The sequence below is a fragment of the Bolinopsis microptera genome, chromosome 7 (genome assembly GCF_026151205.1).
Source record: "Bolinopsis microptera isolate Bmic1 chromosome 7, MBARI_Bmic_1.0, whole genome shotgun sequence".
Classification (NCBI taxonomy): Eukaryota; Metazoa; Ctenophora; class Tentaculata; order Lobata; family Bolinopsidae; genus Bolinopsis; species Bolinopsis microptera.
The window spans coordinates 10,733,061-10,746,483 of NC_087078.1; the positions used below are offsets into that span (position 1 = coordinate 10,733,061).

At 37.5% G+C, this 13,423-nt stretch overlaps 1 protein-coding gene across 1 annotated transcript; it reads right to left on the reverse strand.

Moving 5' to 3' along the window:
* Window positions 1-521: 521 nt before the first annotated feature.
* On the reverse strand, window positions 522-884 carry LOC134818683 (large ribosomal subunit protein eL22-like). Its single transcript, XM_063828323.1, has one exon. The coding sequence runs from the start codon at window positions 882-884 to the stop codon at window positions 522-524; it is 363 nt and encodes a 120-aa protein (XP_063684393.1).
* Between the last annotated feature and the right edge of the window lie 12,539 nt (window positions 885-13,423).

The window sequence follows — 13,423 nt, forward strand, 5'->3', positions numbered from 1 at the left end:
TAATGTCAATGTCAGTTTGGGGTTTTTATGGAATACTGACATTAATTGACGTTGCATCACCCCCATTGTTATTTATTTGGCAGCATCTTGGAATTAAATAAAGATTAAGATGAAACCATAACTTAAAGCTTCATGAACTGATAGCATAGACAAATTATATCGACCAGATTTGTAGCATACAACTTCAAAGCGAATCAAAGTTATAATATATTGTAAAAATTTGAAGTATGTCACCATAACTAATTAGACTTTGACACCTCTTTACAGGTGATGCTCAATAATTTGTATCATATCATGATCTAACAGTAGTATGAAAATTTCAAGCATTGGTCATGTTTTAGGTTTTCAATGTTCACATTTCACAATTATTCCCAATGAAGGAAAGTAAATCATCTGATGATTATTTAATTTCACCGAACATTTTAGGCTTTTCCTAAGGACCTGCACATTGCACATCCAATGAAGACGTAAAGACAGAATTAAAACACAAAGCTTTCAAATAGAATAAAAACTATAATGATTTATTCATCAGCTTCCTCATCATTATCAACCTGGAAGTACCTTAATTCGAAGGAATTCTTACTATTAGAAACCACCCTAAGCCAGTCCCTCAGATTATTCTTCTTCAAGTATTTCTTCGTTAAATATTTAAGGTATCTCTTAGATAAAGGAATATCAGCGCTCAGGGCAACAGTGTTCTTCTCCTTGGTAATGATGATATTTTCTCCGAGGTTGCCAATTTTACCGGCGACTTTAACACGACTGTTGAGGAATGTAACAAAGTCTGCTGGGTCGAGGATGCTGTCCTCTGCAGGGTGGGTGCAGTCAAGGGTGTACTTGGTTACAACCCTCTTCGACTTCTTTCCTCTTGCTACTGGCGCCATCCTACAATGATTTTATGATTATGAGATTTGATAATTGTACAGTTTATTGACGACACATTGACTGAATGTTATTTTATATTCTAATTTATATTCTAGATATTTTATTTATTTTTCAACAGACGACAACTTCCTGTTTTTTCTTCTATATTAGTTACTCATATCTCTTGTACAGACTGTTTTACAAGGACATTGACAGATGATACTCACATTAGGCATTCATTATTGCATCTAAATTATTTCACTTGCATTATGTTTAGAAATTTATTCTCTGGTTAACAGATTTCAAATGTTTAATTAATTTGTAGTATGACAGTAAGGTACATAAGAAGTTATTTAATTTTGCTTGGGCTATTATATTGAATATTGAGGTTTAATGATGATATGGAATTTGAATTCTATATAAATTTACACTATGTGGTTGGGGCATTTTGCATAGTAAATATGGTTACTACTCCTATATATCATATTATTTGATTGGTATTCGATTTCTGATTATTTCCCTAGGAATATGATTATTATATCTCAATTTGGCTTTAGGTAGGGTGCCCCGCTAAAAGAACTGGATTCTTCCAGGAAGCATCCCGTGCACAGACCTTGGTCTACATATATATTAAATTATTAACCATTCATTCTGTATGTGCACGAAAATTTATTTCAATCAATCATTCTATCAGTATATTAGAACACAAATAAATAATTAAAATCATGAAAATGTGAAAATTTTAACAGTCTAGATATACGACCATGCCATATAATAATAATCCTTCAATGGCAACAAGTTTTTTCTCGACTAGTTCAGAGTATTTAGATTATAAATCAGAGTATTTAGATTATATCAAGTTTATATTCAACGATTCAATAATATAGATTGGCTAATTTAAATTTAAATGAAAGGTAATAAATACATTCACAATTTAAGTACAGGAGACTTTCTAAAAATATCAAATAAAAACGTTAACTTGAGTCAATAATTTTAAACCTAAAATCAATAATTTAAAATCTAAAAACAACAGAAAATCCAAACTATCAAGGATCAGAGTTTTCTTGAAGCTTGCAATCACGAATAATCCGATCTCTTATAAAAACTTGAACTGCAGTAGCAATAACATCAGCTGCTTGAACAGTCAGGTCTGGCAGTCTTGATCCATGGGTTTGGAAATGTTCATCTCTTATTGCTGTCCAATGAAGTGTCAGCTCACGCAATAATTCGGAGTTATGGTGTATCTTAGGTAAATTCCTTTTCTGCCATCTTGTATATAACTGTTTTGATGGTAAGGAAAGGTGTTTGAATTTGTTTCTGGAAGGATTGACAATGAATGACCTTCTAATGCTACTGTATTTGTGTAAGTTCATTTTCAAAACATGTGGATATTTAACAGTTAAATATTTCCTGAAACTAGGGTTTCTCAATTTTCTGAAATAAACCATTTGTTTACTACTAAATCGTCTCTGTTTATATTTCTTCTTGTTTTGGGCATATTTAGCTATTACATATTCACCTATAGTTGCAGATTTTCTTAATTTTAAAGATCTGTAGCTTTTCACCTTTCTATAATTCTTCCATATAGAACCTGTTGTTCCTTCAATTTCACAGGGATCACAAAGATTTGGTGTGACAATTGAAAGTTCATCAACTTTCACAAGAGGAGGATCAGCTTGAGTAGTAGTTTCAGGGGTTTGATTTAGAAAACTTGAAAAAGTGCTATGTAGTGATAGCTCACGCTCTACAGTGCTTTTAGGAACATTGGGATGTACAATTATCTCAGTATTGGTCTCCTCAACACATTCACTTTCAGGAGTAGTATTGAAACTATTGAATTCAGAGACATTTTCAGAAACAAATTTATCATAATTCTTTACTGATAAAAGTGGATCGACTTTAGCCACAACTTTAGACAGTACTTCATTGAAGAATCTTTTGCTGGGATTATTCTTAACTGCCCTTCTGTTTTCAGTAAATTGTAGACGGGCTGCAAGTTTTCTCCTTCGCACGGCAACAGTCTCACTTTTTTGAATGTTCATTGTTCATCCTGGTATATATTGATTATGTGTAAAACATACTCAAATTGTAAAAAATGTCTGAATATATACATAAAGTCTGTTCATCTTACTTGATTATGGAGTTCTGTAAGCATAGCAAATTTAAAGGTTCATTTTGTGCAAGAAGTATTAACATTCACATCTACAATCTCTTGGTGCAGAGTGGAGGGCACAATGGGTTTATTTTCAAAGTAGGACTAATATTCTGTAAGATGTGACGGGCAAACGCTAGTTTACAAAAAAAAATGCAATATGTAAGTGAGTGCTAAGTTCGGGGTTTCATATTGTGTGAAAACTCCTGCCCATGATCATGATTCCATTCTATAATGCTGGAGTTTAACTTGACATTTTCCTGGGGAAAAATTGAGAATAATCTTGTGAGGATAGGGACCCAGATATCGTTTCTAACCTAAATAAACTTTAAGAAGGCGTTGTTAATCTTATATACCATTTACAGGATGGCAGAAACTCCAGGAGGCTTTGTCTGACTTGATTTGTATTCCTCGTTTGAAGTTTATGTTTCTATCATCCACTAGTGTTACTGTCTCACTTTATTGAATTAAAAGTGATAGCAGGAAATGTCGGAAAATCAAGTGAACAGTAGTGGACCACCTATCCCTAAGTTAGGAGATTCTTATCTTTTGTTCAAGAAAGAAGTGAAATTGTGGTCGGCAACCACATTGATCGAAGAAAAGCGTCAAGCAGGATGTATTGTTTTTATGTTACCTCAGAAGGCTAAGTCTGAGGCAGTGGAAGTTCCACTTGAAGTATTACAAAATGGCAGAACAGACACAGTAGAAGGTGCTGAAGTAAAGACATCGGGATTAGACTGCCTCCTGGAGGTCCTTGATGGAATTTATCTTGAAGATTTGGCTAAGGAAAAGTTCAAGACTTATGACATGTTCAGAAAGTTAAGTCGGGAAGGAAGCCAAGATGTCAAGGAGTTTATTTCGTCATTCGAAAAAGTTGTAAAACGAATGGAAGAGCATGATATTAAGCTTCCACAACCTGTTCTAGCGTATGAATTACTTAGAAGTTGTAATGTTAGTGATTACAAGTATTCTGTTGCCATTACTATGTGTGGCGACTTAACATACACTAACATGAAAGAAACGATAAAGAAGATCACAACTATGAAAGATCCAGAAAGTTCACACCAGAGAATGATTGGTGTAGTTAAAGAAGACTCTACATTTTATACTGGTAACTCCTGTATTGAAAATCAGTTTAATATGTATGATGAATACGAAAATGAAAATGAAGTACTGAATGCTCAGGAAATGGAGCAGCATGCATATTACAGCCAAGGAAGAAGTGGCTATTCGGGAAGAGGATACCGGGGATATGGCTTTAGAAGAGGAAATGGTAGAGGAGCCAGAGGATACCGACAACAGAATCAACAGCAGGAAAGTCAACATCAGGTAGCTGCGGGTGTCAGAAGTGACAGAAAAATGAACCCAACCGACAAATATGGGCGGCATTTTACTTGTAATGTTTGCAAGTCGATTTACCACTTTTCTAGAGATTGTCCAGAACGCCGCAGAATAAACAAAAGTGGAAATCAGGTAACGAGTGAGAATGTAAATCTCTTTATGAATGCTCCTGCCCAAGAAGAGAACTCAAATGTTATGGACCAATTTACCAGTGACAACTTTGGGTTAGCAGTTCTTGACAGTGGATGCAACAAAACGGTTTGTGGAAAGGAATGGTTGAAAGTCTATCTTCAGTCGCTGTCTCCAGAAGATTTCATTAAGGTGTGCTATGAAGAGAAACATGTATCGTTTAAATTTGGAGATAATGCACCATCAAAGTCAAGGACATGCTGCACATTCCCAGCCGTTGTATGTGACAAACAGGTGAACATTGTGGCACAAGTTGTTGATGATCAGATTCCATTACTGATTAGCAAACAGTCAATGAAAGATGCTAGAATGGTATTGGACTTTGGAGATGACACAGTGAAGGCTTTTGGTGTAAAGCAGAAAATCATCTTCAATGAATCAGGACACTGTAGCATCCCTCTGAGCAAGAATACTATCCATCAACAAGTCTGCTTATGTAAATCAGGAGAGGAAATTGTAAACCTGACCATGGAAAGTACTGACAAAAGAAAGATAGCGATTAAGCTACATAAGCAATTCGCCCATCCCCCACCTGAAAAGTTAAAGTCACTCTTAAGAACAGCAGGACAGCTTACCAAGGAAATTGCTCGAGAGATTGACACAGTATCGTCTAACTGTGATGTGTGCAAGAGATACAAGCGACCGAATAATCGTCCAGTAGTCTGTATGCCTTTAGCCAAAGACTTCAATGATACCGTTGCCATGGATATTAAGGTGTACGACAAGAATAAAAACATTTACATCCAGCACATGATTGACCATAAAACCAGATTCTCTGCTGCAAAAGTTATCAGGTCAAAAGACAAGGAAACCATTGTGGAAAGTGTCTTTACACACTGGATCAACACTTTTGGACCACCGAAGAAGTTCATGAGTGACAATGGAGGGGAATATGTTAACAAAAGTTTTGTTGACCTCTGTGAGAAATTCAACGTTCATATCATCACTACTGGAGCTGAAGCACCTTGGAGCAATGCCCTTGTAGAACGGCACCATGCCCTTTTGTCTAACAGTATGATAAAGATCATGGAAGATACTAAATGCTCAGTTGAAGTTGCTTTAGCATGGGCCTGTCATGCCAAGAACACTTTGGCAAATGTAAATGGTTTCTCGCCATATCAGTTAATCTTTGGCAAAAATCCATCTCTCACTTCTATTGATGATCCCTATGCTAGTCCAACGATTGTTGAAGATGAGAGTCCAAGTGAAACTGTTGCCAAGAACATCTCTGCCATCTACAGTGCTCGAAAAAGAATGATGGAAAGCGAAGCTAGTGAGATGATCAGACGAGCCATTAGATCAAAAACTAGAGAAGTGTACACTGATGAGATACAGTCGGGTGATATGGTATACTACAAAAGAAATGATGATAAGCGATGGCGAGGACCAGGAACAGTTATAGGTGTGGACAAGAAAGTTGTAGTTGTAAGACATGGTGGGTATATTGTTCGATGCCACCGGATTCATGTTGTCAATGTAAATGAACTGTACTCAAAAGATGTTTCCGAAGTAAGTGGGACCGATCCACCAGATGAGCCTAATCCCACTGTTGAAGAATTTTACAATGCAACTCAAATGCTGAAAAATGATGTTCTGTTGAACGCTTTCGATATTGCTCCTGCTGAAGAGGATGATAATAATACTGTAAGCACAGATAATATACCACAAAGCAACGAAACTAATGTAGAGGAATCAATGTCTACAAAGGAGCAGAAGTTCTGCAAAGCTAAGTCAAAGTATGAGAAGAAGAAGGTCAGTATCGAAGTGTTAAACACTGACCCCTATAAGTCACAGAAGACTGACGAAATCGAAAAATGGAAGCAAAACAATGTGTATGAAGAGGTTGAGGCTCACGAAGTAGATGATCAGTTTGTCCCCATTTCGACAAGGTGGGTCACAAATGACAATGGTCATAAGAAAAAGGCCCGTTTGGTAGCTCGAGGTTTTGAGGAAATTCCTCTTGATAGTACCGAAAGAGTCAGTCCTACTTGTCGAAAAGAATCTCTAAGACTTCTATTCACAGTAGCAGCATCAATGAAGTGGCCTATTCATTCTCTTGATATAACCTCAGCATTTCTACAAGGTAAACCAATTGAGCGACTAGTTTATCTTACCCCTCCAAAGGAATGCTATAAACCAGGAATACTGTGGAAGCTGAACAAATGTGTTTATGGACTGTCAGATGCTGCAAAGATGTGGTACAGAAATGTAAAAGACCACAGTGAACAAGCTGGTTTAAGGAAATGTTTATATGATGATGCTCTGTTCTTTTCAAGAGTTGACAAAGAAGATCTTGCAGGAATAATGACTGTACATGTAGATGACTTCATCTATGCAGGGACCAAAGGTTTTGAGTCTAATATTCACAAAGATGTGCTGCATGGATTTGAGATTAAGTCACAGGAAGCATCGCGATTCACATATCTTGGACTTGAGGTGGAACAAGATCCAATCTCATATGAAATCACTGTTGGACAGTCAGATTATATCAGTGCTTTAAAGACCATAGGACTATCAAGTAACAGAAGAAGCCAGAAAACACATGCTCTGACTCACGAAGAGTATGTACAGTACAGATCAGGTGTTGGACAACTTATCTGGTTATCTGTCCAAACCAGACCAGATATTTCGTTTGATGCTTGTCAGTTGAGCAATAATCTGAAAGATCCCAACGTCTCAGACATAATGCTTCACAACAAGATAGTCAAAAAGCTTAAAACTGATGAAGATGCCCCACTGACCTTCAGAGAACTGCCTAACATAAAGAATGGAGTAAGACTACTTACATACAGTGATGCATCGTTTGGAAATCTTAGTAACAATGGTAGTCAGTGTGGGTATCTGATACTTATTTCGGATAAAGATGGTAGAGTCAAAAACCCTGTCTGTTGGAAATCTGTAAAGTTGGACAGAGTCTGTTACAGTACTTTAGCCGCTGAAAGCCTTGCACTCCTGAAAGCGGCTGATCACACCATTTTTATTCAGCAAACACTACAACAAATACTGGGAGATTCTTTAAATGTGACCATAGACTGTTTTATTGACAATAAAGGACTTCTAGAGCTTGTACAGAAGACAAAGGACCCCATTGAAAAAAGACTGATAGTTACCATGGCATCACTAAGGGAAATGGTTGAGAAGGGTGAAATAACTGTTAACTTTATGCCCTCAAGGACGATGCCTGCTGATGTTTTGACTAAGAGAGGGCCTAGTTCTCAAAGTCTGCGTATGTGTTTTGAGAGGGACTAGTATTTTTAAAGAATGAACATCGAATTTATTTTTTATTTATGGATTTATCATTTATATTTTTAGCTTTTTCATACATTTTAATGTCATTTTTGTTTTGAGTCAGAATCTTTATTTTTTACTTTTGCAGATTAGTTTTTAAAATCAGTGCGTGTGAGTTTCATGGGATTTTTAAAGTGCAAACTAAGTTATTTGATTAGTTTTGCTATGTTTATAAAAATGTTTACTTAAAAAAAAAAAAAAAAAAAAAAAAAAAAAAAAAAAAAAAAAAAAAAATAATAATAATAATAATAATTTAAAGACCGAAGTCCCGGCCAATAGCCTGGTTCCCCTGGGTTGTTGTAAAATGATAATATATAAATCCGAAGTCCCGGTCAGTAACCTGAACTGTGTTTAGGATAACTGAAAAAAAAAAAAAAAAAAAAAAAAAAAAAATGAAAAGGGGATATATATTAGTCAGTTGAGACACCTGTTTAACCTCCCTCTGAAGTCCTCCTTTATGAGGCAGCCTTTTAGCCTGCATAACTCTTTGTGAAGCTGGTATTGATTTGTTTGTTTTGGTTCATTACCACTGGCTTTTAAGTTAGTTGAGAGGATTGCATAATCTATCCTCATATCACACCCATCTCATTTAATCATCATTCACATATGGCCATTTATACACAGAAGAAAGAAGATTTATAAAGATCTACAGAAGAAGCATTTCTAAACAGCTGCCAACGCCTAACGAATAAGTTCTCCTGCTACATGTTCTGGTATCCGTGAAGATCGCCTAATAAAGCCGGATACCGTGAAGAAACAGAAAGAAAAACTAAAAGAGGACTGATGTTAATCTTATATACCATTTACAGGATGGCAGAAACTCCAGGAGGCTTTGTCTGACTTGATTTGTATTCCTCGTTTGAAGTTTATGTTTCTATCATCCACTAGTGTTACTGTCTCACTTTATTGAATTAAAAGGCGTCTCATCTTAGGGGTGATGCAACGACCATTAATGACCATTAATGACCATTAATGACCATTAATGACAATGTCAGTTTTGCCAAAATTTCAAATACTGACATTAATGGTCATGTTTTTTTCCGCACTTCCTGGAACAAGAAGGACGGACACGAGGACCACTTAGAACCTACCTAAAGTTAACTAACAATAAGTAGACGGTACTTTACGTCTTGGAAGGGGATGAAAAGTTAATTTTACAACTTTCTCAAACACTGATATTACCACATATTACAACTAACCCAATTATACCATAACAATTAATGAAGATCGCTATTTGAGCCCTATTTAAGAAAGAGAATTATACCAATGATAACATCAAGCATCAAGGTACCGAGCAAGATTTAATTCCGATGAATGTTCTCCCAATCTAAACTTATTATTTAACCATCCTGGGTCTTCACCCAACACTGGGACATATCATGCTCAATACAGATCGCCACCGCAGGTCTTCTCTCTCCCGATCGAGCATTTCCTTTTCTTTGTGATGCTTTAGATGTCTTAACAGATATAGAAAGCACTTTGCCCTGCACAACCGTGCGCTTTCTTTTTTCATCCTTGCCTGTTATGAGTATACCAGTTATTGTTCCACCAACTTGCACCTCTTGAGCGTTGCATAGCTCTGGTTCTGCTAAACCTTTACAGACTGGGCCCAATACTTGTATCCAAGGCAAGACCAAAAAATCTTTTCCTTCGGCTTTTCGCACCATAGTTGGTCTTGCCTTGGTTATAATATTTGGTCACGGCAGACCGATAGTCTATCTCCTTCCCCCGAATTCTGACCTTAGTGGAGCTATCAACCAGCTCTTCGTCCTCATAATCAGAAAAATTGTCTTCACTCTCATGGTCTGATTCATCATCTGATTGTTGTTCACTACCATATGAGAGTGGAAATTGGAGACTCCGCCGTCTTTCAGAAATAACATTTCCATTATCACCTGAAAGATACGAACTTCCATAACTAGAAGAGGAAACAAAGAGTTCCTCTCCAATCTTGGATCCTCTTTTTAAGCTTTGGATAAGGTTACTCATCTTGACCGAACCTCCAAAATCAACAGCAATCTTTTTCTCTGGATGTTTGCTTCACTCAGAACGAAAGAGTGTCTTCCCCCGGGTATGAGCGGTTTTATGAACACTTGTACCACATTCAACATCAAGCGTATTCTCCACCTCTAATAGTCGGTTGTAACGACCCATGGCTTCAGGGACTCTTGTAGAGTCGATTTGTGTGCGTCTACCGGAGTGCCGTCCAACCCTGATTCGAGCGAAGAGTTGTTCATTATGATCAGACGATAAAAACCACGGTTCTACTGGTAAATAAATAAATAAATAAATAAAGTCAATTTTTACAGCACAGCAATATATATCTAAATATCTGGTGCTTTGGGGTGATTACAAATCAAGTCGACAAAATACAAGACAAGTCCGTTAGCTGCGGTTATTTAAGTCTAAAAAGCCCCACTTTCTGGGGTCCTTTGGGACTTCAAAAAAGTGATCCGAAAAAAAAGTGATCCGAAAAAATAGGGAACCATACACGTACAAAAAAGTACGAAACAAGATTTCTCCCCTCAATTAGTCAAGGCTACTGCCAGATATTTCAAAATTTGAGATATCTTATGACCATTAATGACCATTAATGACCATTAATGACCATTAATGACCATTAATGACCATTAATGACAATGTCTGTTTCGGAAAAATCTCAAATACTGACATTAATGGTCGTTGCATCACCCCCCTCATCTTATCGGTAGCCGCACATCCTTACTCTGTTTCTGAACTGGATTTCTTTGGGCTTCCGGACGGCCAGACCGAGTAATACCATCCCATCCTTCTAGATTATTATTATTAAATCTAAAATAGCTAATAGAGTTCATCACAAGTAGCACCCATCTTGAAGACACACCCCGTTGGCAAACAAACTTCGGATATAATCTTACATGCTCCCTATACTAAGGAATCCCTGGTTTATGGTCCTTCTAATCGTCACCAGCAATTTCACTAGGTCACCAGTCCTTTCACTGAAGTCATCAGATTTGACTTAGATCAACGATATAGTTGTGGAAAGCAACAAGAAAATTGAATAAAATTGTGCGAGGGTAGGGACCCAGATGTCGTTTCTAACCCAAATAAACTTTAAGGAGGCTTCTCATCAGTAGCCGCACCTCCTTAAACGGTGTTACAATGCAAGGGTCCTGGAAGTAGATAGGAAGTAGATAAGAGAAAGGAAGCATCACGTTAGTTTTCTCGACGTCTGGTGGAATGGGTGGTGAAATAATAATAATAATTCTATACTGTTACATAATTTAAAAATTATGGCCCCTTATTGTGGGCAGAGTATGTGTCTTTGTTTATGTGTCGTGATTTAAAAATCATCTGAGTGACTGCATTAGAATAATTTAAGGTGAGTACCATAAAAACGTTAAAACAAAAGGAGTAAAAACTAGAACATACTAGTATCAATACCAACATTAGAACAAAATACAGTCACCTAATTCTCTTCTCCTACGGTTGAGTATAGAGGAACCGTTTTTGGCGTGTATTAGGGACTTAGACCATTACAAATACTCTGCTGTAAGCTTGCAAGGCATGTGGACTAAGTGGGTCGAGAGTACTCGACTTGGAAGTGGGTGATGAGAATTCTCAACTAAACTCGAAGATAATGACGTCCAGAAGATGAGGCAGTAGATGGAGTAGCTTAGAGGAATAGTAGAGGCTGAAAGACTAGTTAAGAAGCTGGCTAGTAAGATGGAATACCACTCAGGGCAGAGGTACTCAGATGCTGTGGGATACATCAGGAAGCGCCTTCGTTTCGAAGTCTTAAGAACGACGGTAATTTCTCTCCGGGGAGACAGAGGGGCGAGAAAGAACTTTGTCAATATAGACAGTTTAGATTTGAACTTGGAGCCGCAAGGCCGGCCAAGGGTGATTTTCAAAATATTGAGTTTTTGAAGGGTTATTATTTATATATAATAGGGTCATTGTGACATTATGTGTATACTATTTGAAACATTTTAAATTTTTTTAAACTCAATTATAGTAGCTGCTATTTGTGCACTTTAGTATCCTTCTTTTTTAAAATATTTAAAAATATTTTTAAAAAATATTCTGCACTTGGTTTACCTCGCTTGCTGTTAACTGTTGTAACAGATTTGCGAGAATCTCGAAAATAAAAAAGCACCGGGCTGCGTACAAGGCCGGATCGAAGTTTATGCCAGGTAACACTTCATATAATAAGCAATACGATTTAATTTAATCGTATCATGTGCATACTGGATAAGTAAAGACTTGTCATACGTGGTATGACCCGCCGCGCACGAGTGCGCGGCTCCCCTGTATCTTAGAAACTCTACAGGGGTAGTGAAACGACCGTGGGGTCACAACGTGATACAAGTAAAGACATGTGTGTGAATGTATAGCGATTTCAGATTTCGGATTATTAACTATTAACTATTAACAATTATTAACAACACCTAGCTGTTTTAGAGCGATACACTGGGCCGAGCCGCGCATAAAATAAAGTATCTTTTCGTAAACTCGTACATTGTAGATTGCTTTGCTCTATCCAGAGCCCTTGCGCTTGCAGTGGCGCGCGTCCGGCGGTAAACTTTACTTATACATTATAGTTGTAGCGCGATGCACTACTGGGCCGCGCCGCGCATCTTCTCGTATGCAGATCGGCGAGATGCGAAGGATTGAAATCGTGAATCAAACATTATAGTTAAAATTTTAAATCTTTACTTGTGAAACAAGCGCGCCCGCAGTGGCGCAAAAGCACATGATGGTCAGGTGAACATTGTAGCAGAAAATTAACATTATTATGTATTCACAATAAAATTAAATTGGAGAGCAGAGTTAATTGAAAACGATTAGTTAAATTGTACATAAATTCAAATCTGCAACGGTCCGACCCCCAAAATATTCTTTAAAAACTACGAGCATGCTAAATCATAAATCACTCTAAAGTCACTCTTCGAGATTGTTTTAAAAGTAAAGGGTCCCCCGACGCGGTTGTAACCAACTTCAATCGATGTATTTTCGGACGCTGATTCCGAATCACCCCCACGACATAAGGTTAAAATGCTCCCCTGTTACCTGGGGACCCCAAGCTATTATGTTCATTAACTAATAGAGATTAGGCGGAATGACAGGCTGAGTGCGGCCCAGTAACAACAATGCTGAACCATTATCAGAAATGGTGGCCCGTGGCCGTAGTCGGTGGAAAATGTTACAACATATTTTGCGGGGTCCTGTTGACGTGACGGACCAACCTTTTCTTTATTCATTTTTACTATGTTAATTATACACTTGACTTATACCAGGAAGAAAACTCCAAATCAACCAACTTATTATCGTTGATTCACGATGTCAATCCTTTGCATCTCGCCGATCTGCATACGTGGTTGCAATAAGATGCGCGGCGCGGCCCAGTAGTGCCCAGGAAACCTTACCTGGGGACCCCAGGCTATTATGTTCATTAACATAGAGATTAGGCGGAATAGAGATTAGGCGGAATGACAGGCTGAGCGCGGCCCAGTAACAACAATGCTGAACCATTATCAGAAATGGTGGCCCGTGGCCGTAGTCGGTGGAAAATGTTACAACATATTTTGCGGGGTCCTGTTGACGTGA

Excerpts from the sequence above, each read along its gene's own strand:
- LOC134818683 (XM_063828323.1), bottom strand. The coding sequence starts at position 884 with ATGGCGCCAGTAGCAAGAGGAAAGAAGTCGAAGAGGGTTGTAACCAAG.